Source organism: Oncorhynchus gorbuscha, linkage group LG10, assembly GCF_021184085.1.
Source record: "Oncorhynchus gorbuscha isolate QuinsamMale2020 ecotype Even-year linkage group LG10, OgorEven_v1.0, whole genome shotgun sequence".
NCBI classification, from domain to species: Eukaryota; Metazoa; Chordata; class Actinopteri; order Salmoniformes; family Salmonidae; genus Oncorhynchus; species Oncorhynchus gorbuscha.
The window spans coordinates 92300130-92326575 of record NC_060182.1 but is presented as its reverse complement, the minus strand read 5'-3'; the positions used below and the strand labels follow the sequence as shown (position 1 = coordinate 92326575).

The 26446-nt window shown below is 40.7% G+C and overlaps 1 protein-coding gene across 5 annotated transcripts in view; it reads right to left on the bottom strand.

The window, feature by feature from the left end:
* Window positions 1–26446, bottom strand: part of LOC124046748 (synaptosomal-associated protein 25-B-like) — a 95443-nt gene that overhangs the window by 9257 nt on the left and 59740 nt on the right. For all 5 annotated transcript variants that reach the window (XM_046367471.1, XM_046367469.1, XM_046367474.1 and 2 more), the window contains one exon: window positions 8751–8799. In XM_046367471.1, coding sequence (XP_046223427.1) covers window positions 8751–8799 — 49 coding nt within the window. The remainder of the gene's footprint in view (window positions 1–8750; window positions 8800–26446) is intronic.

Sequence of the window (26446 nt, the reverse complement as noted above, 5' to 3'; positions counted from 1 at the left end):
GCCTCTCTCATTCTCAAACTGCTAGGGCCTAGGAAAGAGAGTACCCCTATGAGCACAAGATGTTGACAAGGCGTGTTTAGGGTAGAAAATATGTATTTTTTTGTTTGACAAAATGTTGAAAATACTTATTTTAACCAATTTAGGTTACTGGGACAGTGTATTGAAAACCAGATTGTGGGGGGGGGGAGAGGGGGGAGGGAGCAAGTGATAAACAGACAGATGAGAGAACCAGGATGAGTGAAGGAGGGGTGTAGATTAACTGAACAAGTGTTGTGAAGCAGTGGATGAGGTGAAAAGCATTATGGGGGATGCAAGCAGAATGTTTGAATAAAATGTAAGTTGGGTAGCAACAGTAATGACCTCACCCCAAGAGCTTGCCCTAACCACTGATAGCTTGCCCCAGGGTCAGATATGAGTCGATTCCTTAAATGGTGTGTTGGGTTAGCATTGTGGGTACTCTGATCCTAGACCTGTAGTTTGGGTCAACATCTACCTGGAGTGGGTCCAGGGAGAGAGCGGGGTGGTCTGTAGCATAGGCAAGGCAGGGTAAGGGAATTCATGGCTGGGCTGGCTTGTTGATGTGTGAACATTTGTAAACAATCCCTGGGTTGTGGCGATGCGGAAACAACTCACAATGTTTGAGACAGATACACATGTCTCTGATTACTGGACACAGAATGGACACAGACACAAGATGAAATAGGGAACTGGATGTTGAGCAGTGAACTAGACTTCAAGACTGCTTCAAGGCTGCTTCAAGACTGCTTCTGTGCTTTCTGGCTACTTCTTCTCTTTCTCCCTTCTACATATTCAGTGTCTTTCTTCTTGAGTTATTTCTCACTCACTCACTCACTCACTCACTCACTCACTCACTCACTCACTCACTCACTCACTCACTCACTCACTCACTCACTCACTCACTCACTCACTCTCTGTAGTGTGACCATCTGCAGTCAGATAGTGGGAACAGTATTGTTATCCTCTCTGGCGTCTCTGTCGCCCCCAACAACACTACCACACATATAAGTAGCCTCCCCAGGTAATCCCATGGAAAGTGAGGGATTAGAGAAGAGGGGGAATGTGTGAGAGAGAGAAAGAGAGGGGCATCTTTACACAGTACCACTCTGACCCTAAACTAATCAATGGTAACAGTTGGGATAGCCAATCAGATCAGTTCTGAAGTCACTCCACAGGTCCTGTTTACAAAAAGCTCTGGCACCTGGTTCTAGAATCTCTGGAGGTGGACTCTCTTCAACACTGGCACCTGGTTCTAGAATCTCTGGAGGTGGACTCTCTCCAACACTGGCACCTGGTCTAGAATCTCTGGAGGTGGACTCTCTCCAACACTGGCACCTGGTCTAGAATCACTGGATGTGGACTCTCTTCAACACTGGCAACTGGTTCTAGAATCTCTGGAGGTGGACTCTCTTCAACACTGGCACCTGGTCTAGAATCTCTGGAGGTGGAATCTCTCCAACACTGGCACCTGGTTCTAGAATCTCTGGAGGTGGACTCTCCAACACTGGAACCTGGTTCTAGAATCTCTGGAGGTGGACTCTCTTCAACACTGGCACCTGGTTCTAGAATCTCTGGAGGTGGACTCTCTCCAACACTGGCACCTGGTTCTAGAATCTCTGGAGGTGGACTCTCTTCAACACTGGCACCTGGTTCTAGAATCTCTGGAGGTGGACTCTCTCCAACACTGGCACCTGGTTCTAGAATCTCTGGAGGTGGACTCTCTTCAACACTGGCACCTGGTCTAGACTCGCTGGTGCTGAGGTAATTTAAATCTGGGAATTGATTGCTCTGTGGCTGTGACGATTGCAGCGAGCGGGATGTTAGTACCATTACTCAGGAAGCCAGAGAGAAAAGCTATATGTTCCACTGACAGGCCTATTAGGTGATGTGTGGAACCGAGCCGGGGGCAGGAAGCCGTCCTATGGAGTTGAACACACAAATGAAACCCCTGCCATGCTGGAACCTGGGAGAGAGCAACACACTGAATGTTGGAGATGTAAATACCAATAATAGAGCTGATATTATTGCTTTCTCCACATGTCAGAGAGGCATAACATGTGTCCTACAAAATACATTTATGTTGAAACACTGCATTATGTCCAAATGAATGCAGAAGGGGCTGTGAATGCTTAGTTTAGAAAGACTGTGCTTCTGTTACAATGTAACTTCCTAGTTCAATACCATACTAACATTATTCAGTGGTCTAATGAAGAGCTGGGACTGTCTTTCTTACTGCCATGAGACAACCATGACTGAAGAGCTGGGACTGTCTTTCTTACTGCCATGAGACAACCATGACTGAAGAGCTGGGACTGTCTTTCTTACTGCCATGAGACAACCATGACTGAAGAGCTGGGACTGTCTTTCTTACTGCCATGAGACAACCATGACTGAAGAGCTGGGACTGTCTTTCTTGGACTGTTGAGACAACCATGACTGAAGAACTGGGACTGTCTTTCTTACTGCCATGAGACAACTATGACTGAAGAGCTGGGACTGTCTTTCTTACTGCCATGAGACAACCATGACTGAATAGCTGGGACTGTCTTTCTTACTGCCATGATACTATGACTATGACTGAAGAGCATAACATGGGACTGTCTTTTTCTTACTGCCATGAGACAACCATGACTGAAGAGCTGGGACTGTCTTTCTTACTGCCATGAGACAACCATGACTGAAGAGCTGGGACTGTCTTTCTTACTGCCATGAGACAACCATGACTGAAGAGCTGGGACTGTCTTTCTTACTGCCATGAGACAACCTGGGACTGACTGAAGACTGAAGAGCTGGGACTGTCTTTCTTACTGCCATGAGACAACTATGACTGAAGAGCTGGGACTGTCTTTCTTACTGCCATGAGACAACCATGACTGAAGAGCTGGGACTGTCTTTCTTACTGCCATGAGACAACCATGACTGAAGAACTGGGACTGTCTTTCTTACTGCCATGACTGATGACTGAAGAGCTGGGACTGTCTTTCTTACTGCCATGAGACAACCATGACTGAAGAGCTGGGACTGTCTTTCTTACTGCCATGAGACAACCATGACTGAAGAACTGGGACTGTCTTTCTTACTGCCATGAGACAACTATGACTGAAGAGCTGGGACTGTCTTTCTTACTGCCATGAGACAACCATGACTGAATAGCTGGGACTGTCTTTCTTACTGCCATGATAAGACTATGACTGAAGAGCTGGGACTGTCTTTCTTACTGCCATGAGACAACCATGACTGAAGAGCTGGGACTGTCTTTCTTACTGCCATGGGACAACCATGACTGAAGAGCTGGGACTGTCTTTCTTACTGCCATGGGACAACCATGACTGAAGAGCTGGGACTGTCTTTCTTACTGCCATGATAAGACTATGACTGAAGAGCTGGGACTGTCTTTCTTACTGCCATGAGACAACCATGACTGAAGAGCTGGGACTGTCTTTCTTACTGCCATGAGACAACCATGACTGAAGAGCTGGGACTGCCTTTCTTACTGCCATGAGACAACCATGACTGAAGAGCTGATGTCCGTACACCTGAAGAAGGAGGTCTACTTAGTTAAACTTCTCAGTCTGCTTTTTAATATATAATATATGCCATTTAGCAGACGCTTTTATCCAAAGCGACTTACAGTCATGTGTGCATACATTCTACGTATGGGTGGTCCCGGGGATCGAACCCACTACCCTGGCGTTACAAGCGCCATGCTCTACCAACTGAGCTACAGAAGGACCACGCTTTGTATTCTGGATGGAAGCAATTGAGGTCAACATAAAGGTAAGAACCTGACAAGATAAATAACCTAATACAACCAACTAGTACTATCAAGCTGCTTCTCCTGCCTAACCAACTAGTACTATCAAGCTGCTTCTCCTGCCTAACCAACTAGTACTATCAAGCTGCTTCTCCTGCCTAACCAACTAGTACTATCAAGCTGCTTCTCCTGCCTAACCAACTAGTACTATCAAGCTGCTTCTCCTGCCTAACCAACTAGTACTATCAAGCTGCTTCTCCTGCCTAACCAACCAGTACTATCAAGCTGCTTCTCCTGCCTAACCAACCAGTACTATCAAGCTGCTTCTCCTGCCTAACCAACCAGTACTATCAAGCTGCTTCTCCTGCCTAACCAACTAGTACTATCAAGCTGCTTCTCCTGCCTAACCAACTAGTACTATCAAGCTGCTTCTCCTGCCTAACCAACTAGTACTATCAAGCTGCTTCTCCTGCCTAACCAACTAGTACTATCAAGCTGCTTCTCCTGCCTAACCAACCAGTACTATCAAGCTGCTTCTCCTGCCGAACCAACTAGTACTATCAAGCTGCTTCTCCTGCCTAACCAACTAGTACTATCAAGCTGCTTCTCCTGCCTAACCAACCAGTACTATCAAGCTGCTTCTCCTGCCTAACCAACTAGTACTATGAACAACTAGTACTGCTTCTCCTGCCTAACCAACTAGTACTATCAAGCTGCTTCTCCTGCCTAACCAACTAGTACTATCAAGCTGCTTCTCCTGCCGAACCAACTAGTACTATCAAGCTGCTTCTCCTGCCTAACCAACTAGTACTATCAAGCTGCTTCTCCTGCCTAACCAACTAGTACTATCAAGCTGCTTCTCCTGCCTAACCAACTAGTACTATCAAGCTGCCTCTCCTGCCTAACCAACTAGTACTATCAAGCTGCTTCTCCTGCCTAACCAACTAGTGCTATCAAGCTGCTTCTACTGCCTAACCAACCAGTACTATCAAGCTTGCTTCTCCTGCCTAACCAACTAGTGCTATCAAGCTGCTTCTCCTGCCTAACCAACTAGTACTATCAAGCTGCTTCTCCTGCCTAACCAACTAGTACTATCAAGCTGCTTCTCCTGCCTAACCAACTAGTACTATCAAGCTGCTTCTCCTGCCTAACCAACTAGTACTATCAAGCTGCTTCTCCTGCCTAACCAACTAGTACTATCAAGCTGCTTCTCCTGCCTAACCAACTAGTACTATCAACTGCTTCTCCTGCCTAACCAACTAGTACTATCAAGCTGCTTCTCCTGCCTAACCAACTAGTACTATCAAGCTGCTTCTCCTGCCGAACCAACTAGTACTATCAAGCTGCTTCTCCTGCCTAACCAACCAGTACTATCAAGCTGCTTCTCCTGCCTAACCAACTAGTACTATCAAGCTGCTTCTCCTGCCTAACCAACTAGTACTATCAAGCTGCTTCTCCTGCCTAACCAACTAGTACTATCAATCTGCTTCTCCTGCCTAACCAACTAGTACTATCAAGCTGCTTCTCCTGCCTAACCAACTAGTACTATCAAGCTGCTTCTCCTGCCTAACCAACTAGTACTATCAAGCTGCTTCTCCTGCCGAACCAACTAGTACTATCAAGCTGCTTCTCCTGCCTAACCAACCAGTACTATCAAGCTGCTTCTCCTGCCTAACCAACTAGTACTATCAAGCTGCTTCTCCTGCCTAACCAACTAGTACTATCAAGCTGCTTCTCCTGCCTAACCAACTAGTACTATCAAGCTGCTTCTCCTGCCTAACCAACTAGTACTATCAAGCTGCTTCTCCTGCCTAACCAACTAGTACTATCAAGCTGCTTCTCCTGCCTAACCAACTAGTACTATCAAGCTGCTTCTCCTGCCTAACCAACTAGTACTATCAAGCTGCTTCTCCTGCCTAACCAACTAGTACTATCAAGCTGCTTCTCCTGCCTAACCAACTAGTACTATCAAGCTGCTTCTCCTGCCTAACCAACTAATACTATCAAGCTGCTTCTCCTGCCTAACCAACTAGTACTATCAAGCTGCTTCTCCTGCCTAACCAACTAGTACTATCAAGCTGCTTCTCCTGCCGAACCAACTAGTACTATCAAGCTGCTTCTCCTGCCGAACCAACTAGTACTATCAAGCTGCTTCTCCTGCCTAACCAACTAGTACTATCAAGCTGCTTCTCCTGCCGAACCAACTAGTACTATCAAGCTGCTTCTCCTGCCGAACCAACTAGTACTATCAAGCTGCTTCTCCTGCCTAACCAACTAGTACTATCAAGCTGCTTCTCCTGCCTAACCAACCAGTACTATCAAGCTGCTTCTCCTGCCTAACCAACTAGTACTATCAAGCTGCTTCTCCTGCCTAACCAACTAGTACTATCAAGCTGCTTCTCCTGCCGAACCAACTAGTACTATCAAGCTGCTTCTCCTGCCTAACCAACCAGTACTATCAAGCTGCTTCTCCTGCCTAACCAACTAGTACTATCAAGTTGGTGTTGGGGTCATGGAGACGTTGGTGAACAGGGAGTACAGAACGGGACTTAGCAAACACCACTGAGGGGCCCCTCTGTTGAAAGTCAGCGTGGTGGATGTGCTGATGTGTCACCTGGGGGTGGCCCGTCAGGAAGTCCAGGATCCAGGTGCAGAGGGAGGTGTTAAGTCCCAGGGTCCTTAGCTTAGTGAGGAGCTTGGAGGGCATGTTGAATGCTGAGCTGTAGTCATTGAACAGCATTCTCACATATGTGTCTTTTGAGCAGGTGGGAAAGGGCATTGTGCAATAGAGATTGCATCATCTGTGTTTCTGTTGGGGTGGTATGGAAATTGGAGTGGGCCCAGGGTGATGGTGTTGATGTGGGCCATTGTAACAGTTTAACTTCCGTCCCCTCGCCCCCCGACCCGGGCTCCTCTGCACACGTCAACAACTGACACCCACGAAGCATCGTTACCCATCGCGCCACAAAAGCTGTGGCCCTTGCAGAGCAAGGGGAACAACTACTTCAAGGTCTCAGAGCAAGTGACGTCACCGATTGAAATGCTATTAGCGCACACCACCGCTAACTAGCTAGCCATTTCACATCCGTTACACTCACCCCCCCTTTTCCGCAGCAACCAGTGATCCGGGTCAACAGCATCAATGTAACAGTTTTCACTTCCGTCCCTCTTCTCACCCCTACCTGGGCTTGAACCAGGGACCCTCTGCACACATCGACAACTGACACCCACGAAGCATCGTTACCCATCGCGCCACAAAAACCGCGGCACTTGCAGAGCAAGGGGAACAACTACTTCAAGATCTCAGAGCAAGTGACGTCACTGATTGAAACGCTATTAGCGCACACCACCAGTAACTAGCTAGCCATTTCAAATTGGTTACACCATGACCAGCCTTTCAAAGTAATTTAGATCGGAACCTTGGCACTCTTGGGCACAGGGACTATGGTGGTTGGCTTGAAACATGTTAGTATTACAGACTGAGTCAGGGAGATGTTGAAAATGTCAGTGAAGACACTTGCCAGCTAGTCAGCTCATGCTCTGAGTACTCATCCTGGTAATCTGTCTGAATGTTAACCTGTTTAAAGCTCTTCCTCACATTGGTTATGGTGAGCGTGGTTGCACAGTTGTCCGTAACAGCTGGTGCTCTCATGCATGGTTCAGTGTTGCTAGCCTCGAAGCGAGCATAGAAGGCATTTAGCTCCTCTAGCAGGCTCACGTCACTGGGCAGCTCGTAGCTGGGTTTCCCTTTGTAATCTATGATAGTTTTCAAGCCCTGTCACATCCAACGAGCATTATAGCCGGTGTAGTAGGATTCGACCTTGGTCCTGTTTTGACAATTTGCCTGTTTGATGGTTCGTCGGAGGGCATTGCAGGATTTCTTATAAGCATCAGGATTAGTATCCCGCTCCTTGAAAGCGGCAGCTCTAGCCTTTAGCTCAGTGCGGGTGTTTCCTGTAATCCATGGCTTCTGGTTGGGATATGTACGCACAGTCACGTGTGTACAACTTCATCGATGCACTTATTGATGAAGCCGTTGCCTGAGGTGGTATACTCCTCAATGCCATTGTATGAATCCCGGAACATATTCCAGTCTGTGCTAGCAAAACAGTCCTGTAGCTTAGCATCTGCGTCATCTGACCACTTCCGTATTGAGCACGTCACTGGTACTTCCTGATTGAGTTTTTGCTTCTAAGAAGGAATCAGGAGGATAGAGTTATGGTCAGATTTGTGAAATGGAGGTCAAGGGAGAGCATTGTATGTGTCTCTGTGTGTGGAATAAAGGTGATCTAGAGATTTTTCGCCTCTAGTTGAACAGGTTAACATGCTGGTAGCAATTAGGTAAGACAGATTTCAATTTCCCTGCATTAAAATCACCAGCCACTAGGAATCAGTACTATCAGGCTGTTTCTCCTGCCTAACCAACCTTATCCATCTGATCCACGTCCACAAGGTTCCATTTCCTTAACCAAAGCTTTAACCCAGGGATTCTACAAATGGTCTCCCGTTTGAGTGCATGTGAATGAGATGTTTTGTCATTACCAGTATAACTGATCAGTGTGTCCTCTCAGTAAAGAGGAGGTGCTATCAACTAACAACTTCACCTCTGAACCGCAAGGCCACATGTTTCTTGTAACCATGCCTTTTCTCAGATACGCTATTGAGTCAACAAGCAGTTCAATACTACAGCTCATTGTTACTTTCTACTGAGGAAATGTACTATACTTCTTATAAGACAAAGATACAAGCAAAACAGCAAACAGTTCAGACATTATATATTACAGAAATAACTGAGTTTAAAATCCCTGGTACTTTTAACTTTCTAACTGCACATAGTATACTAGCACTATGCAAATAGAGTTCAGTACATTACAGTGTAGGACAGCATAGTACAGCGTAGTACATTATATTTAGTTTATATAGTCATGTACATTTGTCCAATATTAGAGTGTATTATTGTGTCTCTATAAGGACTTACCTCCCTGCTCATCCAGCATAACCAGAGTCCTGATACCAGCATCTTTACTCTACACACCCCAGGCCAGAAGAAAAGAGGGGGGTGAGATAAGATAGGTCAGCAGCGATATCAAGCAGTTCAGTGTGAACAGAACACAGCAGTAGAGATCAGACAGTTCAGTGTGAACAGAACACAGCAGTAGAGATCAAACAGTTCAGTGTGAACAGAACACAGCAGTAGAGATCAGACAGTTCAGTGTGAACAGAACACAGCAGTAGAGATCAAACAGTTCAGTGTGAACAGAACACAGCAGTAGAGATCAAACAGTTCAGTGTGAACAGAACACAGCAGTAGAGATCAGACAGTTCAGTGTGAACAGAACATGGCAGTATAGATCAAACAGTTCAGTGTGAACAGAACACAGCAGTAGAGATCAAACAGTTTAGTGTGAACAGAACACAGCAGTAGAGATCAAACAGTTCAGTGTGAACAGAACACAGCAGTAGAGATCAGACAGTTCAGTGTGAACAGAACATGGCAGTAGAGATCAAACAGTTCAGTGTGAACAGAACACAGCAGTAGAGATCAAACAGTTCAGTGTGAACAGAACAGAACAGAATCAGCAGTGTGAACAGAACACAGCAGTAGAGATCAAACAGTTCAGTGTGAACAGATCAAACAGTTCAGTGTCAAACAGAACAGAACACAGCAGTAGAGATCAAACAGTTCAGTGTGAACAGAACACAGTAGAGATCAAACAGTTCAGTGTGAACAGAACACAGCAGTAGAGATCAAACAGTTCAGTGTGAACAGAACACAGCAGTAGAGATCAAACAGTTCAGTGTGAACAGAACACAGAACACAGCAGTAGAGATCAAACAGTTCAGAACACAGCAGTGTTCAACAGAACACAGCAGTAGAGATCAAACAGTTCAGTGTGAACAGAACACAGCAGTAGAGATCAAACAGTTCAGAACACAGCAGTAGAGATCAAACAGTTCAGTGTGAACAGAACACAGCAGTAGAGATCAAACAGTTCAGTGTGAACAGAACACAGCAGTAGAGATCAAACAGTTCAGTGTGAACAGAACACAGCAGTAGAGATCAAACAGTTCAGTGTGAACAGAACACAGCAGTAGAGATCAAACAGTTCAGTGAACAGAACACAGCAGTAGAGATCAAACAGTTCAGAACAGAACACAGCAGTAGAGATCAAACAGTTCAGTGTGAACAGAACACAGCAGTAGAGATCAAACAGTTCAGTGTGAACAGAACACAGCAGTAGAGATCAAACAGTTCAGTGTGAACAGAACACAGCAGTAGAGATCAGACAGTTCAGTGTGAACAGAACACGGCAGTAGAGATCAAACAGTTCAGTGTGAACAGAACACAGCAAAGACAGTAGAGATCAGTAGAGATCAAACAGTTCAGTGTGAACAGAACACAGCAGTAGAGATCAAACAGTTCAGTGTGAACAGAACACGGCAGTAGAGATCAAACAGTTCAGTGTGAACAGAACACGGCAGTAGAGATCAGACAGTTCAGTGTGAACAGAACACGGCAGTAGAGAAATGGAGGAATACCGACAGTTAAAATTAGATCACTTCCTCAAGACGTATTGATCCAAACATGACATCATGGATCGTCATCCGATTCCATATATGATGCACTATATAGGGCAGGGTTCCCAAACCTGTGGCCCGCGGGTTGAATTTGGCCCCCAGGTCATTTTATTGGCCCATTTAAGTGTTTATTACATTTTTTATTATTGGACATACAGTGAAAACACCAGCAAATCAGCTCCAATTGATTTTAATTTTGTAAATCTGTTCCAAATTATTCCCATGCATATTCCCACAAGAGCATCTGCTCTTTCCATGAAATAGACTGACCAGGTGAATCCAGATTAAAGTCCCTTACTGATGGCACTTGTTAAATCCATTTCAATCAGTGTAGACGAAAGGGAGGAGACAGGTTAATTAAATAATGATTTTTACGCCTTGAGACAATTGAGACATGGATGTGTAACGTTCAGAAGGGTGACGCACAACAGCTTCCTGTGTTTATCACAAATGGTCATTCACCACGAAGGACATCCAGACAACTTGATACAACTGTGGGAAGCATTGATGTAAACATTGGACCAGCATCCCTGTGGAACACCTTCGACACCTTGTAGAGTCCATGTCCCAATGAATTAAGGCTGTTCTGAGGGTAGGGGGTGCAACTCAATAGTAGGAAGGTGTTCTTAATATTTTGCACACTTAGTGTATATCTGATCATATACAAATGTAAGCTAAGTTTGAAATGATTACATTTTAATCAAATATTATATATATTTTGGCTTCTTCCGGTCAATTTGCAGTCTACATTTTTTTTGTAATTATGTTCCAGCCCGCTGAACATCTGCTCAAGAAGAAAAAAAATGTCCTTCGGCTGAATTGAGTTGATGATCCCTGCTAGACAATAGGGTACAATTTGGGATGGATCCCATATGGGACATGGTTTATAGATAGAGTCAATGTACATGTTATCCACGAGGTGTTCCGTGGTGACGCAGTGTATGTTACCAGTGCTGAAGTAGAGAGTAACACATGTAAATGTCAGAAGTTTTTGATTTCATAAAAAATTATCTTATTGTAATTCTGGCTTCTCAAACCAATGTGGGAATTTTTCATAAACATAAAACATGGTTTAAAAAAAGTCTGTGCCAAACTCTGGTGTCTCTCTCTGATGAATGGATATTATGTTATAGATCTGATAGTAACCTCATCCATGTTCCTTTAAACTGTTCGCTCTGAGGTTATTGTCAGCGGTAATCATATGCCCATAGAATTGAATGCCATCGTTTGCAATGACACTGTCGTTCTTAGGAAGAAATCCACTGTGGGCAGCCCACTCAGTACCATTGGCTCCAATGTAAACGCCGCTGACATGTCTACCTCGGATCCGCCTCTCAGAATAGTACTAAAAACAAACAAGCAAACCAGAAAAGGACAACAAATAGCTCATATTAACATATGTAGACTGAAAGAAAGGTTAAGGAAATTGGCAACTTTACTAAAATCAGAAAAGGTTCATATTCTGTCCATCTCTGAAACACACTTAGATAATTCATTTGATGATGCAGTAGCATCTACACATGGTTATAGCATATACAGGAAAGATAGGAATGCAATTGGATGAGGTATTGCTAACATGTATTTTTTTTTACTGTATTTTCCATTGTATTATATATTATGTTATGTATTATATTTTGTATTGTGTATTGTATTATGTATTGTGTTATGCATTGTATTTTGTATTGCATTATGTATTGTATTATGTATTGTACTATGTAGTGTACTATGTAATGTACTATGTATTGTATTTTGTATTGCATTATGTATTGCATAATGTATTGCATTATGTATTGTACTACGTAGTGTACTATGTAATGTACTATGTATTGTATTTTGTATCATATTATGTATTGTATTATGGATTGTTATGTATTGTATTATGCATTTAGTTATGTATTGTCTTACGTATTATGTATTGTGTTATGTATTGTATTTCATATTGTATTATATTATGTATTGTATTATGTATTGTATTATGTATTGCATGCTGTATTGTATTTTGTATTGCATTATGTATTGCATTATGTATTGCATTATGTATTGTACTATGTAATGTACTATGTAGTGTACTATGTATTGTATTTTGTATCATATTATGTATTGTATTATGGATTGTTATGTATTGTATTTCATATTGTATTATATTATGTATTGTATTATGTATTGCATGCTGTATTGTATTTTGTATCATATTATGTATTGTATTATGGATTGTTATGTATTGTATTATGCATTTAGTTATGTATTGTACTATGTTATGTATTGTCTTACGTATTATGTATTGTGTTATGTATTGTATTTCATATTGTATTATATTATGTATTGTATTATGTATTGTATTATGTATTGTACTACGTAGTGTACTATGTAATGTACTATGTATTGTATTTTGTATCATATTATGTATTGTATTATGGATTGTTATGTATTGTATTTCATATTGTATTATATTATGTATTGTATTATGTATTGCATGCTGTATTGTATTTTGTATTGCATTATGTATTGCATTATGTATTGCATTATGTATTGTACTACGTAGTGTACTATGTAATGTACTATGTATTGTATTTTGTATCATATTATGTATTGTATTATGGATTGTTATGTATTGTATTATGCATTTAGTTATGTATTGTCTTACGTATTATGTATTGTGTTATGTATTGTATTTCATATTGTATTATATTATGTATTGTATTATGTATTGTATTATGTATTGCATGCTGTATTGTATTTTGTATTGCATTATGTATTGCATTATGTATTGCATTATGTATTGTACTATGTAATGTACTATGTAGTGTACTATGTAATGTACTATGTATTGTATTTTGTATCATATTATGTATTGTATTATGGATTGTTATGTATTGCATGCTGTATTGTATTTTGTATTGCATTATGTATTGCATTATGTATTGCATTATGTATTGTACTATGTATTGTACTATGTAGTGTACTATGTAATGTACTATGTATTGTATTTTGTATTGCATTATGTATTGCATAATGTATTGCATTATGTATTGTACTACGTAGTGTACTATGTAATGTACTATGTATTGTATTTTGTATCATATTATGTATTGTATTATGGATTGTTATGTATTGTATTATGCATTTAGTTATGTATTGTACTATGTTATGTATTGTCTTACGTATTATGTATTGTGTTATGTATTGTATTTCATATTGTATTATATTATGTATTGTATTATGTATTGTATTATGTATTGTACTACGTAGTGTACTATGTAATGTACTATGTATTGTATTTTGTATCATATTATGTATTGTATTATGGATTGTTATGTATTGTATTTCATATTGTATTATATTATGTATTGTATTATGTATTGCATGCTGTATTGTATTTTGTATTGCATTATGTATTGCATTATGTATTGCATTATGTATTGTACTACGTAGTGTACTATGTAGTGTACTATGTAATGTACTATGTAGTGTACTATGTAATGTACTATGTATTGTATTTTGTATTGCATTATGTATTGCATAATGTATTGCATTATGTATTGTACTACGTAGTGTACTATGTAATGTACTATGTATTGTATTTTGTATCATATTATGTATTGTATTATGGATTGTTATGTATTGTATTATGCATTTAGTTATGTATTGTACTATGTTATGTATTGTCTTACGTATTATGTATTGTGTTATGTATTGTATTTCATATTGTATTATATTATGTATTGTATTTTGTATTGTATTATGTATTGCATGCTGTATTGTATTTTGTATGTATTTTGTATTGTATTATGTACTGTATTATGTATAATGTTATGTATTTTATTTTGTATTGTGTTATGTATTGTATCATCTAGTTTATTATGTAGTGTACTATATAAGGTATTATGTATTGTATCATCTAGTTTATTATGTAGTGTACTATATATGGTATTATGTATTGTATTTTGTATTGTATTATTGATTGTTATGTATTGTATTATGCATTTGGTTATGTATTGTATTATGTATTGTCTTATGTATTGTATTTTGTATTGTATTATGTATTGTAAAATCTTTTGTATTTTGTATTGTATTATGTATTGTATTATGTAGTGTATTGTATTATGTATTGTATTATGTAGTGTATTGTATTTTGTATTGTATTATGTATTGTAAAATCTTTTGTATTTTGTATTGTATTATGTAGTGTATTGTAAAATGTATTGTAAAATGTATTGTATTTTGTATTGTATTATGTAGTGTATTGTATTTTGTATTGTATTATGTATTGTATTATGTAGTGTATTGTATTTTGTATAATGTTATGTATTTGATTTTGTATTGTATTATGTATTGTATTAAGTATAATGTATAATGTTATGTATTTGGTTTTGTATTGTATTATGTATTGTATTATGTAGTGTATTGTATTTTGTATAATGTTATGTATTTGATTTTGTATTGTATTATGTATTGTATTATGTATTATATGTATTCTATTTGTTCCGTTTTGTTTCCTGATTGGATCCTAATAAAAAACACTAAAGACTCAGAGCTATGGTGATAGATGCAACATGACTACGTCTGAGCAAAACAAGGCTCTATTGGTAAACAATACAAAACAAATCCTATTTGGCACAAAGTGGATCTGATCACAACTGCTGGATGTATGATAGTGAGCTATTAGACCGACTCAGAACACAATATATATAAGGATGACAATGAAGCTCCTACTTGCTTGTTTGTTTTCCACCATAATTTGCAAATAATTTGCAAATAAATTCATTAAAAATCTTACAATGTGCTTTTCTGGATCTTATTTTGTCTGTCATAGTTGAAATGTACCTATGATGAAAATTACAGGCCCCTCTCATCTTCTTAAGTGGGAGAACTTGCAATAATTGGTTGCTGACTAAATACTTTTATGCCCCACTGTACCAAGGAATGTAAAGAGATAATCCTTGACGCACTCACACACACAATTTGCCTTTCTGCAATTCCGAGCATCCTATCCCCTCATCTCAAATTCAACTGACGGTAGAAGGTTCCTTCCCTAGGACCTTCTTCTCCAATGTGTTTGGAAAAGGAGACGAGGAAAAAGGATGTGAGGAATCAAGGAAAGATGAACTGAGAACCATAGAGACAACAGAGAGGACACCCTTGCACCTGTCTTTTCTTACAACACTCTTGGCTGTCCCCATATACATTCTCCTCATTCAAAGAGAACCCTTTGAATGATCTTTTTTGGTTCCGGGTAGAACTCTTTGAGGGGAAAAATATAATTTCAGAAAAGCTTTACTGTGTTTTTACTTGTCTCTTGTTATATGCTATTTTTTTTATAACCTGATACAAACTATTCTTTGTTTGACTTAATCATAATATAATAATAATAATAATATATGCCATTTAGCAGACGCTTTTATCCAAAGCGACTTACAGTCATGTGTGCATACATTCTACGTATGGGTGGTCCCGGGAATCGAACCCACTACCCTGGCGTTACAAGCGCCATGCTCTACCAACTGAGCTACAGAAGGATCATAAGACTGGAAAGTATAAAGTATAACTAAGAGCAGTTGAGCTTTGCAGGATTGCGGGGGAAAGAAACCTATGGAGAACAAAGACATTCTTCCCGCACCAAAAACTCCATCATCCAAAAGTTGGGAATTAATTAAACAATATTTCTGTAAATCCAAGTGGTTGGAGTGGTCCGTGGGTACTTGAAGAACAATTATGTCAGATCAGTTGTGTTTTGGGACCTCATGAAGGATAGTAGAACATCGTAAATGTATCTTTGAACGTGTATATTTCCCAGTGATCAGATTCACACCCAAATGTTGGGAATGAATATGATTAAATATGAAACTATTTGTGAGAAGATGTAATGTGATGTTAGCCTCCTAAATGAGAGAATACTTTTTCATATGAAGTCTTAAGTTAGGGATAGTGTCCTTTTTTCAGAATTTCCGCCTGACTGACGTGCCCAAGGTAAACTGCCTGTTACTCAGGCCCAGAAGCCAGGATATGCATATAATTGGTATCATTTGGTTAGAAAACACTTTGAAGTTTGTCAAAATGTTAAACTAATGTATGAGAGTATAACACAAGTGATATGGTAGCCAGACATCCAAAGACAACCAACCGGACATGATTATTTTTTGAGATACCATGCTCTTTCAATGGATAGCTATGGGTCCTATGTAATTCCAGGTCCCATATTCCAATTCCTATGGCTTCCACTAGATGTCAACAGTCTTTGTTCAAGGTTTCAGGCTTGTAACTTGAATGATGAAGAAGTAATATGAGTTTGGATAGAGAGAGTCAACTTTGAAAATCAGTCTTGGTGCACGCCATGGAGAGGACGACACTAGCTTATTTTATTTTCCTATTGAATATACTTCTTTCCGTATGAAATATTATAGTTTATTTACATTTTAGGGTAATAATAATAATAATAATAATAATAATAATAATAATAATATAATAATAATAATAATAATAATAATAATATAATAATAATAATATATGCCATTTAGCAGACGCTTTTATCCAAAGCGACTAGTCATGTGTGCAATTCTACGTAGTGGTTTGAACCCACTTCCCTGTTACAAGCGCCATGCTCTACCAACTGAACTACAGGACCACCCATACGTAGGGTGAGGATTGCATAGAAACGTAGTTTGACTTGTTTGAACAAAGAATAAGGTGTAGTTTTTCAGGTTCCTATCTTGGCATGTTGAACGAGTGGATTACTGAAATCGATGGCGCCAACTAAACAGACTTTTTGGGATATAAACAAGGATTTTATCTAACAAAACGACCATTCATGTTGTAGCTGGGACCCTTGGGATTGCAAACAGAGGACGATTTTCAAAAGTAAGTGATTCATTTAATCTCTATTTGTGATTTTGTGAAGCCTGTGCGGGTTGAAAAATATATTGATGTGGGGCGCCGTCCTTAAACAATGGCATGGTATGCTTTCACCGTAAAGCCTTTTGTAAATCTGACAATGCAGTTAGATTAACAAGAATTTCAGTTTTCAACCGATATAAGATATGTTCATAAATGTTTAATATTATGATTATTTATTTGAATTCATTCAAATTCATTCATAGGCTATTCATAGGCTAGGTTGTAGCAACCTCATGATGGGTATAGAGAACATTAGAGTATCATGTAGTAGCCTAAACCTATCGATGTTACATTGAGCTGGGTGAATGGAATTTGAATGACAGTCATCCATTATGATGTAATAGAAGTAAGTTCGTTACGATGAAGAACAAAAAAAAAATAGTCCTCCCTGATCTGAAATGGCACAGAGCACCACTGGAATGCACTGACTGTAAGAGCGTCTGCTAATTTACTAAAATGTTAATATGTGAATGTTGAGAGACAGGCCTGATGACATGACCGATCACATCTATCAGACTTCTTTTTTTCTTTCCTGTCAGTACTCACATATCAACAACTGAGCTATGAAACCGTTGAGGTAGAGGATATGTGGGTGGGAAAGAGGGTTAACATCTTCTGGCTTTGCATTATGACTTGCATAGGTTTTTGTTCAAAGTGCTTCTGGAATCAACAGAAAGGGAGATAGAGGAACAGGTTGACGTACATGACCTCTCTTTGAATCTGACAGGGACATGTGCGTGTTTAACGTTGCACATCCCCGTTCATTCTGTGAAGTCACCACTCACTTCTCCTCACCTATACAGTAGTAGGGCTCTAACAACTTACTCTGTTGCTATGACTACCAGTCCTCAGGACGGAGTGAATCACAAACACCTGTGTTGGGGGTCGAGAGTGCTCCATGATATGGCTCCCTAGCCCACTATTTATGTGCAGAAAGACTTTATCAGAGAGAGAGAGGGAGAGAGAGAGAGAGAGAGAGAGAGAGAGAGAGAGAGAGAGAGAGAGAGAGAGAGAGAGAGAGAGAGAGAGAGAGAGAGAGAGAGAGAGAGAGAGAGAGAGAGAGAGAGAGAGAGAGAGAGAGAGAGAGAGAGAGAGAGAGAGAGAATTGAGATGATAGAGAGAGGTGTGTTACTGGCAGTAAGATGGAGATTGTCTTTGATTTTATCGATGTCTCCTTGTACTGATCTGCAATTGATATGACAACGAGCCCCCCACCCCTGTATCCCCTTGCTGCCGAGCCATTAGATGGGTCGGTTGCATGACATATGATATTCATACCTTGGCCCCGGACTACAGTAGGCTACTAAATAACATTTCCAGTGGCACACTGACTCACCTAATGATGAAGGTGAAGCCATAGGCTACTAAATAACATTTCCAGTGGCACACTGACTCACCTAATGATGAAGGTGAAGCCATAGGCTACTAAATAACATTTCCAGTGGCACACTGACTCACCTAATGATGAAGGTGAAGCCATAGGCTACTAGTCATGGTTATGGCAGATGCATTTTGGACTCTTTTTGTTGTTTCTATTGGTTCAACAGACAGATTAGTCTTCTATTTTTCAAAGGTAGGCATGTTCTTTCCAAACTGTACGTTTTTCTTGCCAAACGTCATTTGAAATTCACGAAAGGCAAAAACTGCAAACTACCATAGAAATATAATCTATAGATGGCAGTTCCCATTCAAGTAAGGACTTGCACCCATGAGTTTAACACTCAAATTGCCAGGGTAAGAGGTTCAAAAACCCTTCTATGGATTAAATGTCTATGGCCACAACTCAACACGCTGTATATTTGATCTGCATGCTGCCCAAATGGCTGCTTTCCCGACTGTAGGCAACTAGTAACTAACAAAATAAAGGAAACACTTGAGTAAATGAGAGATACAAAATGGATGATATGGCATATGGTTCAGGTCCACCTGTAGAATCTATGCCAAGGAGCATTGAAACTGTCCTGGCAGCTCAAGGTGATCAAACATCGTTTTAAGTCACATTAAATAGGAAAGTATTCAGACCCCTTGACTTCTTCCACATTTTGTTACGTCACAGCCTTATTCTAAGCAATGATTCAATCGTTTTTTCCCCTCATCAATTGCAAGCCCTGCCACATCTGACGAGCATCAGAGACGGTGTAGTAGGATTCAATCTTAGTCCTCTATTGACGCTTTGCCTGTTTGATGGTTCATCTGAAGGTTTAGTATGATTTCTTATAAGCGTCCGGATCAGTGTCCCGCTCCTTGAAAGTGGCTGCTCTAGCCTTTAGCTCTGTGAGGATTTTGCCTGTACTGCATGGCTTCTGGTTGGGATATGTACGAACGTTCCCTGTGGAGACGACGTTGTCGATGCACTTATTTATGAGCCCGGTGCCTGAGGTGGTAAACTCCTCAATGCCATTTCATGAATCCCGGAACATATTCCAGCCTGTGCTAGCAAAACAGTCCTGTAGTGTAGCATCCACATCATCTGACCACTTCCCTATAGACCGAGTCACTGGTACTTCCTGCATTAGTTTTTGCTTGTAAGCAGGAATCAGGAGGATATAATTATGGTCAGATTTGCCAAATGGAGGGCAAGGGAGAGCTTTGTACGCATCTCTGTGTGTGGACTAAAGGTGGTCCTCTGATTGCACATGTGACATGCTGGTAGAAATTAGATTAACGTGCATTTAAGTTTGCCTGCATTAATGTTCCCGGCCAATAGGAGTGCCACCTCTGGACGAGCATTTTCTTGTTTACTTATACAGCTCGTTGAGTGCTGTCTCAGTGCCAGGTTCTTGGTGGTAACTAGACGGCTACAGAAAATATAGATGAAAACTCTCTTGGTAGATAGTGTGGTCTACAGCTTATCACCTTGAGCACCACATGTTATTGACAAATAGACACACACCCCCACCCCTCTTCTTACCAGAAGTAGCTGTTCTGTCCTGTCGATTCACTGAAAACACAGACAACTGTATACAGTATTATCTGTGTCGTCGTTCAGTCACAACTTGGTGAAACATAAGATATTACAGTTTTTAATATCCTGTTGGTAGGATAGTCTCGAATGGAGATCATCCAGTTTATTCTCAAGTTTATACCTATAACATGATGCAGCCACCACTATGCTTAGAAAAAGGAGAGTGATACTCTGTAGTGTTGTATTGGATTTGTCCCAAACAATATATTTCGTATCCAGGACTAAAAGTGAATTGTTTTGCCACATTTTTTGCAGTATTACTTTGGTGCCTTGTTGCAAGCAGGATGCATGTTTTGGAATATTTTTATTCTGTACAGGCTTCCTTCTTTTCCCTCTGTCAATTAGGTTAGTATTGTGGAGTACCTACAATGTTGCTGATCCATCCTCAGTTTTCTCCTATCACTACAATTAAACTCTGTAATTGTTTTAAAGTCACCATTGGCCTCATTGGAAATCCCTGATCAGTTTCCTTTCTCTCCGGCAACTGAGTTAGGAAGGACGCCTGTGTCTTTGTAGTGACTGGGTGTATTGATACACTGTCCAAAGTGTAAGTTAATAACTTAAAGTGGAACTGACAACTTTATAACTACTCTGCAGGTATAAAACAAACAGACAATTAGAATATCAGTCCAACATATCAAATTCTCAGTTTATGCTACTAAACCAACTTGATAAGAGGTTTTAGAAATGGGTTCTATTTGAAACACTGGTCCGTGATGAACACTAAGGCATTGTTGAAAGAATACTGTAGATGGATGCAGTTCAATGCATGATTCATATAATACATTTAATACCAACAAATTTCCGAGTGGCGCAGTGGTCTAAAGCACTACATCGCAGTGCTGCTAGCTGTGCCACTAGGGATTCTGGGTTCGAGTCCATTCTCTGTCGCAACCGGCAGTGACCGGGAGACCTATGGGGTGGTGCACAATTGGCCCAGTGTTGTCCGGGTTAGGAGAGGGCTTGGCCGGCAGGGATGTCCTTGTCCCGTCGCGCATCAGAGATTTATGTGCACTCTGACACGGTTGTCAGGTGTACAGTGTTTCCTCCGACACATTGGTGCGGCTGGCTTCCGGGTTAAGTGTGCATTGTGTCAAGAAGCCGTGCGGCTTCGTTGGGTTGTGTTTCGGAGGACACGTGTCTTTCGACCTTCGTCTCTCCCGAGTTGCAGAGAAGAGACAAGACTGTAACTACCAATTGGATACCATGAAATTGGGGAGAAAAAAAGGGGTAAACAAAAAATAAATACTCAAAGGGATATTCAATGTCTGCTTTTTTATTTCTACCAGTCTACCAATAGGTCCCCTTCTTTGTGAGGCATTTGAAAACATCCCTGGTCTTTGTTGATGAATCTGTGTTTGAATTTCACTGCTCGACTGGGGGACCTTACAGATAACGTTATGTGTTGGGTACAGAGATGAAGTAGTCATTCGAAAATCTCGTTCAACAGTATTATTGCACACAGATTGAGTCATTTACTATATGACAGAGTCCATGTAACTTATTATATGACTTTGTTAAACACATTTTTACTCTTGAGCTTATTTAGACAAAGGGGTTGAATACTTATTGACATTTCAGCTTTTCATTATTTATTCATTTGTAAACATTTCAAAAAAACTTTACTGGATATTGTGTGTAGACCAGCGGGGGAAAAAAAAAGAAAAAATTGTAATTGAAAACATTTTTGATTCAGGTTACAACATAAGAAAATGTGTGAAAATCAAGGGGTGTGAATACTTCCTGAAGGCACTGTATCTAATATATAGTGTACAATATAAATGGCATATATATACTATTATAATAATAATGTTTGCTGCCTCTTGGGCCTCCCACTGGCCTGGGCCTCCCACGGGCCTGGGCCTCCCACGGGCCTGGGCCTCCCACGGGCCTGGGCCTCCCACGGGCCTGGGCCTCCAATGGGCCTGTGTCCAGGGGCTTCGACCCCGGTAAGCCCCTGCATTAATCCGGCCCTGTTCAGACCATGAATGATTTAGTGCAGGTCATTTTAATACAGCTAGCATACCTACATATAGATTTGAGAAATGTAGAGAAAGTACGAGGCATGGAAATAGACTTGATGGCACCAGATGCTTCTCTTCAACATGTATTATTTACGGTTCAATTTCACATAATGACCCAATTACATGGAGACATATGACACTGCTATGACTGTGTATTTGAAGCTGCCACTTTCCCACCAAACATTCAGTAGGAGCAGGACAGATTTCAAAAGTGTTTCCATACATATATTACCTACGATTTTCACCTTTTGTCAGTGTCATCTTGTCAATCTCTTCCTGCATTCTAGAATCTCTGTCTGTCTGTCTGTCTGTCTGTCTGTCTGTCTGTCTGTCTGTCTGTCTGTCTGTCTGTCTGTCTGTCTGTCTGTCTGTCTGTCTGTCTGTCTGTCTGTCTGTCTGTCTGTCTGTCTGTCTGTCTGTCTGTCTGTCTGTCTGTCTGTCTGTCTGTCTGTCTGTCTGTCTGTCTGTCTGTCTGTCTGTCTGTCTGTCTGAGAGATTTACATATGTTCTTCAGATCCAGTCTCTCCACCAGCAGCATTGATTATTTTCCTCTCTCTCCCTCCACCAACAGAGTCCTGCTATAACAGGCTATAATACTGTCTCTCTCTCCCTCCACCAACAGAGTCCTGCTATAACAGACTATAATACTGTCTCTCTCTCCCTCCACCATTTCAACAGAGTCCTGCTATAACAGGCTATAATACTGTCTCTCTCTCCCTCCACCATTTCAACAGAGTCCTGCTATAACAGGCTATAATACTGTCTCTCTCTCCCTCCACCATTTTAACAGAGTCCTGATATAACAGACTATAATACTGTCTGTCTCTCCCTCCACCATTTTAACAGAGTCCTGATATAACAGACTATAATACTGTCTCTCTCTCCCTCCACCATTTCAACAGAGTCCTGCTATAACAGACTATAATACTGTCTCTCTCTCCCTCCACCATTTTAACAGAGTCCTGATATAACAGACTATAATACTGTCTCTCTCTCCCTCCACCATTTCAACAGAGTCCTGATATAACAGACTATAATACTGTCTCTCTCTCCCTCCACCATGTCAACAGAGTTCTGATATAATACTGTCTCTCTCTCCCTCCACCATTTCAACAGAGTCCTGATATAACAGACTATAATACTGTCTCTCTCTCTCCCTCCACTATTTCAACAGAGTCCTGCTATAACAGACTATAATACTGTCTCTCTCTCCCTCCACCATTTCAACAGAGTCCTGCTATAACAGACTATAATACTGTCTCTCTCTCTCCCTCCACTATTTCAACAGAGTCCTGCTATAACAGGCTATAATACTGTCTCTCTCTCCCTCCACCATTTCAACAGAGTCCTGCTATAACAGACTATAATACTGTCTCTCTCTCTCCCTCCACTATTTCAACAGAGTCCTGCTATAACAGGCTATAATACTGTCTCTCTCTCCCTCCACCATTTCAACAGAGTCCTGCTATAACAGACTATAATACTGTCTCTCTCTCTCCCTCCACCATTTTAACAGAGTCCTGATATAACAGACTATAATACTGTCTCTCTCTCCCTCCACCATTTCAACAGAGTCCTGCTATAACAGACTATAATACTGTCTCTCTCTCTCCCTCCACCATTTCAACAGAGTCCTGATATAACAGACTATAATACTGTCTGTCTCTCCCTCCACCATTTTAACAGAGTCCTGATATATCAGACTATGATACTGTCTCTCTCTCCCTCCACCATGTCAACAGAGTTCTGATATAATACTGTCTCTCTCTCCCTCCACCATTTCAACAGAGTCCTGCTATAACAGGCTATAATACTGTCTGTCTCTCCCTCCACCATTTCAACAGAGTCCTGATATAACAGACTATAATACTGTCTCTCTCTCTCCCTCCACCATTTCAACAGAGTCCTGATATAACAGACTATAATACTGTCTCTCTCTCTCCCTCCACCATTTCAACAGAGTCCTGCTATAACAGACTATAATACTGTCTCTCTCTCCCTCCACCATTTCAACAGAGTCCTGCTATAACAGACTATAATACTGTCTCTCTCTCTCCCTCCACCATTTTAACAGAGTCCTGCTATAACAGACTATAATACTGTCTCTCTCTCTCCCTCCAACATTTTAACAGAGTCCTGATATAACAGACTATAATACTGTCTCTCTCTCCCTCCACCATGTCAACAGAGTTCTGATATAATACTGTCTCTCTCTCCCTCCACCATTTCAACAGAGTCCTGCTATAACAGACTATAATACTGTCTGTCTCTCCCTCCACCATTTTAACAGAGTCCTGATATATCAGACTATGATACTGTCTCTCTCTCCCTCCACCATTTCAACAGAGTCCTGCTATAACAGACTATAATACTGTCTCTCTCTCTCCCTCCACCATTTTAACAGAGTCCTGCTATAACAGACTATAATACTGTCTCTCTCTCCCTCCACCATTTCAACAGAGTCCTGCTATAACAGACTATAATACTGTCTCTCTCTCCCTCCACCATTTAAACAGAGTCCTGATATTTAAAGGTGAAATTAAATAAAAAATACAACAGACTATCAGACTGTCTCTCTCTCTTCTCATCCTGAACGGCTCAATGCGTACATGGGGGACAGACAGGTAGATTTAACCCCTAAATTCACAAACCCCAGTCAAGTCTATGACATCTCAGTCAATGACAACCTTACGTAGTGTTATAACGCTTCATAACAGGGCGGCTCAGCGGATAACTCAGTTTGTGCGGCTGGTTAAAGACAGAATTGAGGACAGAGGCAGAGTCGAACAACATTACATCAAGGAGATGGATAGCCCAGGAAACCATCAGTCAACATATTCACAACCTCCATAAAACATAACACCCCCACTCAGTCAAAGAGAGGGCTTCCAGTCCACTGAACAGATACGCTCCCATGCACTAAAACACACTCTTAGCTGATTCTATTAGCCTAGTGTCCCTAGTTCAAAGCCCACTCAACAGCTATCACCCTGTGCTTGAGAGAAGAAGTCTGTAATTGGATATTTGGAAAAGTATTGACCTGGGTGGGTGGGTTTCTCAAAGCCTTGGTAGCTAAAGAACTACGATAATTTTTCTTAACAACCAAGCCTCATAGCCGTGAAAGAGCTACAACTATAAACGTGGTGTTTGACCGGTCAGTGTCCTACGTGTGAACGAACAGCATCAGTGAAATGAAGAAGGTATTAGTAACATATAACATAGTACTTAGAGAAAGGGTCTGAATACTTATGTAAATGTGAATATTTCAGTTTCACATTTTTAATACATTTGCAAACATGTCTAAAAACATTGTTTTCGCTTTGTTATTATGGGGTATTGTGATGTCATTATGGGGTATTGTGATGTCATTATGGGGTATTGTGATGTCATTATGGGGTATTGTGATGTCATTATGTGGTATTGTGTCTAGATTGATGAGGGGGGATTATTTAATCCATTTTAGAATAAGGCTGTAACGTAACAAAAATGTGGACAAAGTCAAGGGGTCTGAATACTTTCTCAATGCACTGTACTACAACCAAGCACTGAAACCTCACCCCCTTCCTCTTCAGTGTTTTAACTGGGGGAGCGCTAGCCTACAGACACACCTTGTATTGCTGAAGCTCAACGTTTATTTTTGTTGTTGTTTATTTAACCTTTATTTAACTAGGCAGGTCAGTTAATAAACACAAATTCTCATTTACATTGAAAGCCTACCCCAACCAAACCTGGGGCAATTGTGCGCCTCCCTATGGGACTCCCAATCACGGCCGGATATGATGCAGCCTGGATTCGAACCGGGTAATGCAGTGACGCCTCTTTTACTGAGATGTAGTGTCTTAGACTGCGCCACTCAGGAACATACTATATCCCAGAAGGTATGTCTGTAACAGCCATACATATTAAATCCATGTTGCGGCCTAGGGTTATAGACAGCGTTGGCTGTATGTATGTGTAGCTACCTACTTTCAGGAGGCTGCTGAGGGGAGGATGGCTCATAATAACGGCCGGAACGGAGCGAAATGGAATGGCATCAAACACCTGGAAACCATGGAAACCAGGTGTTTGATGTATTTTGATACCATTTCACCTATTCCTCTCCAGCCGTTACCGTGAACCTGTTCTCCCCAATTAAGGTGCCACCAACCTCCTGTGGACCTACTCATGCATTATACATGCTGGGATATTGGCCCTTCATCCTCTACAATTTAAAGC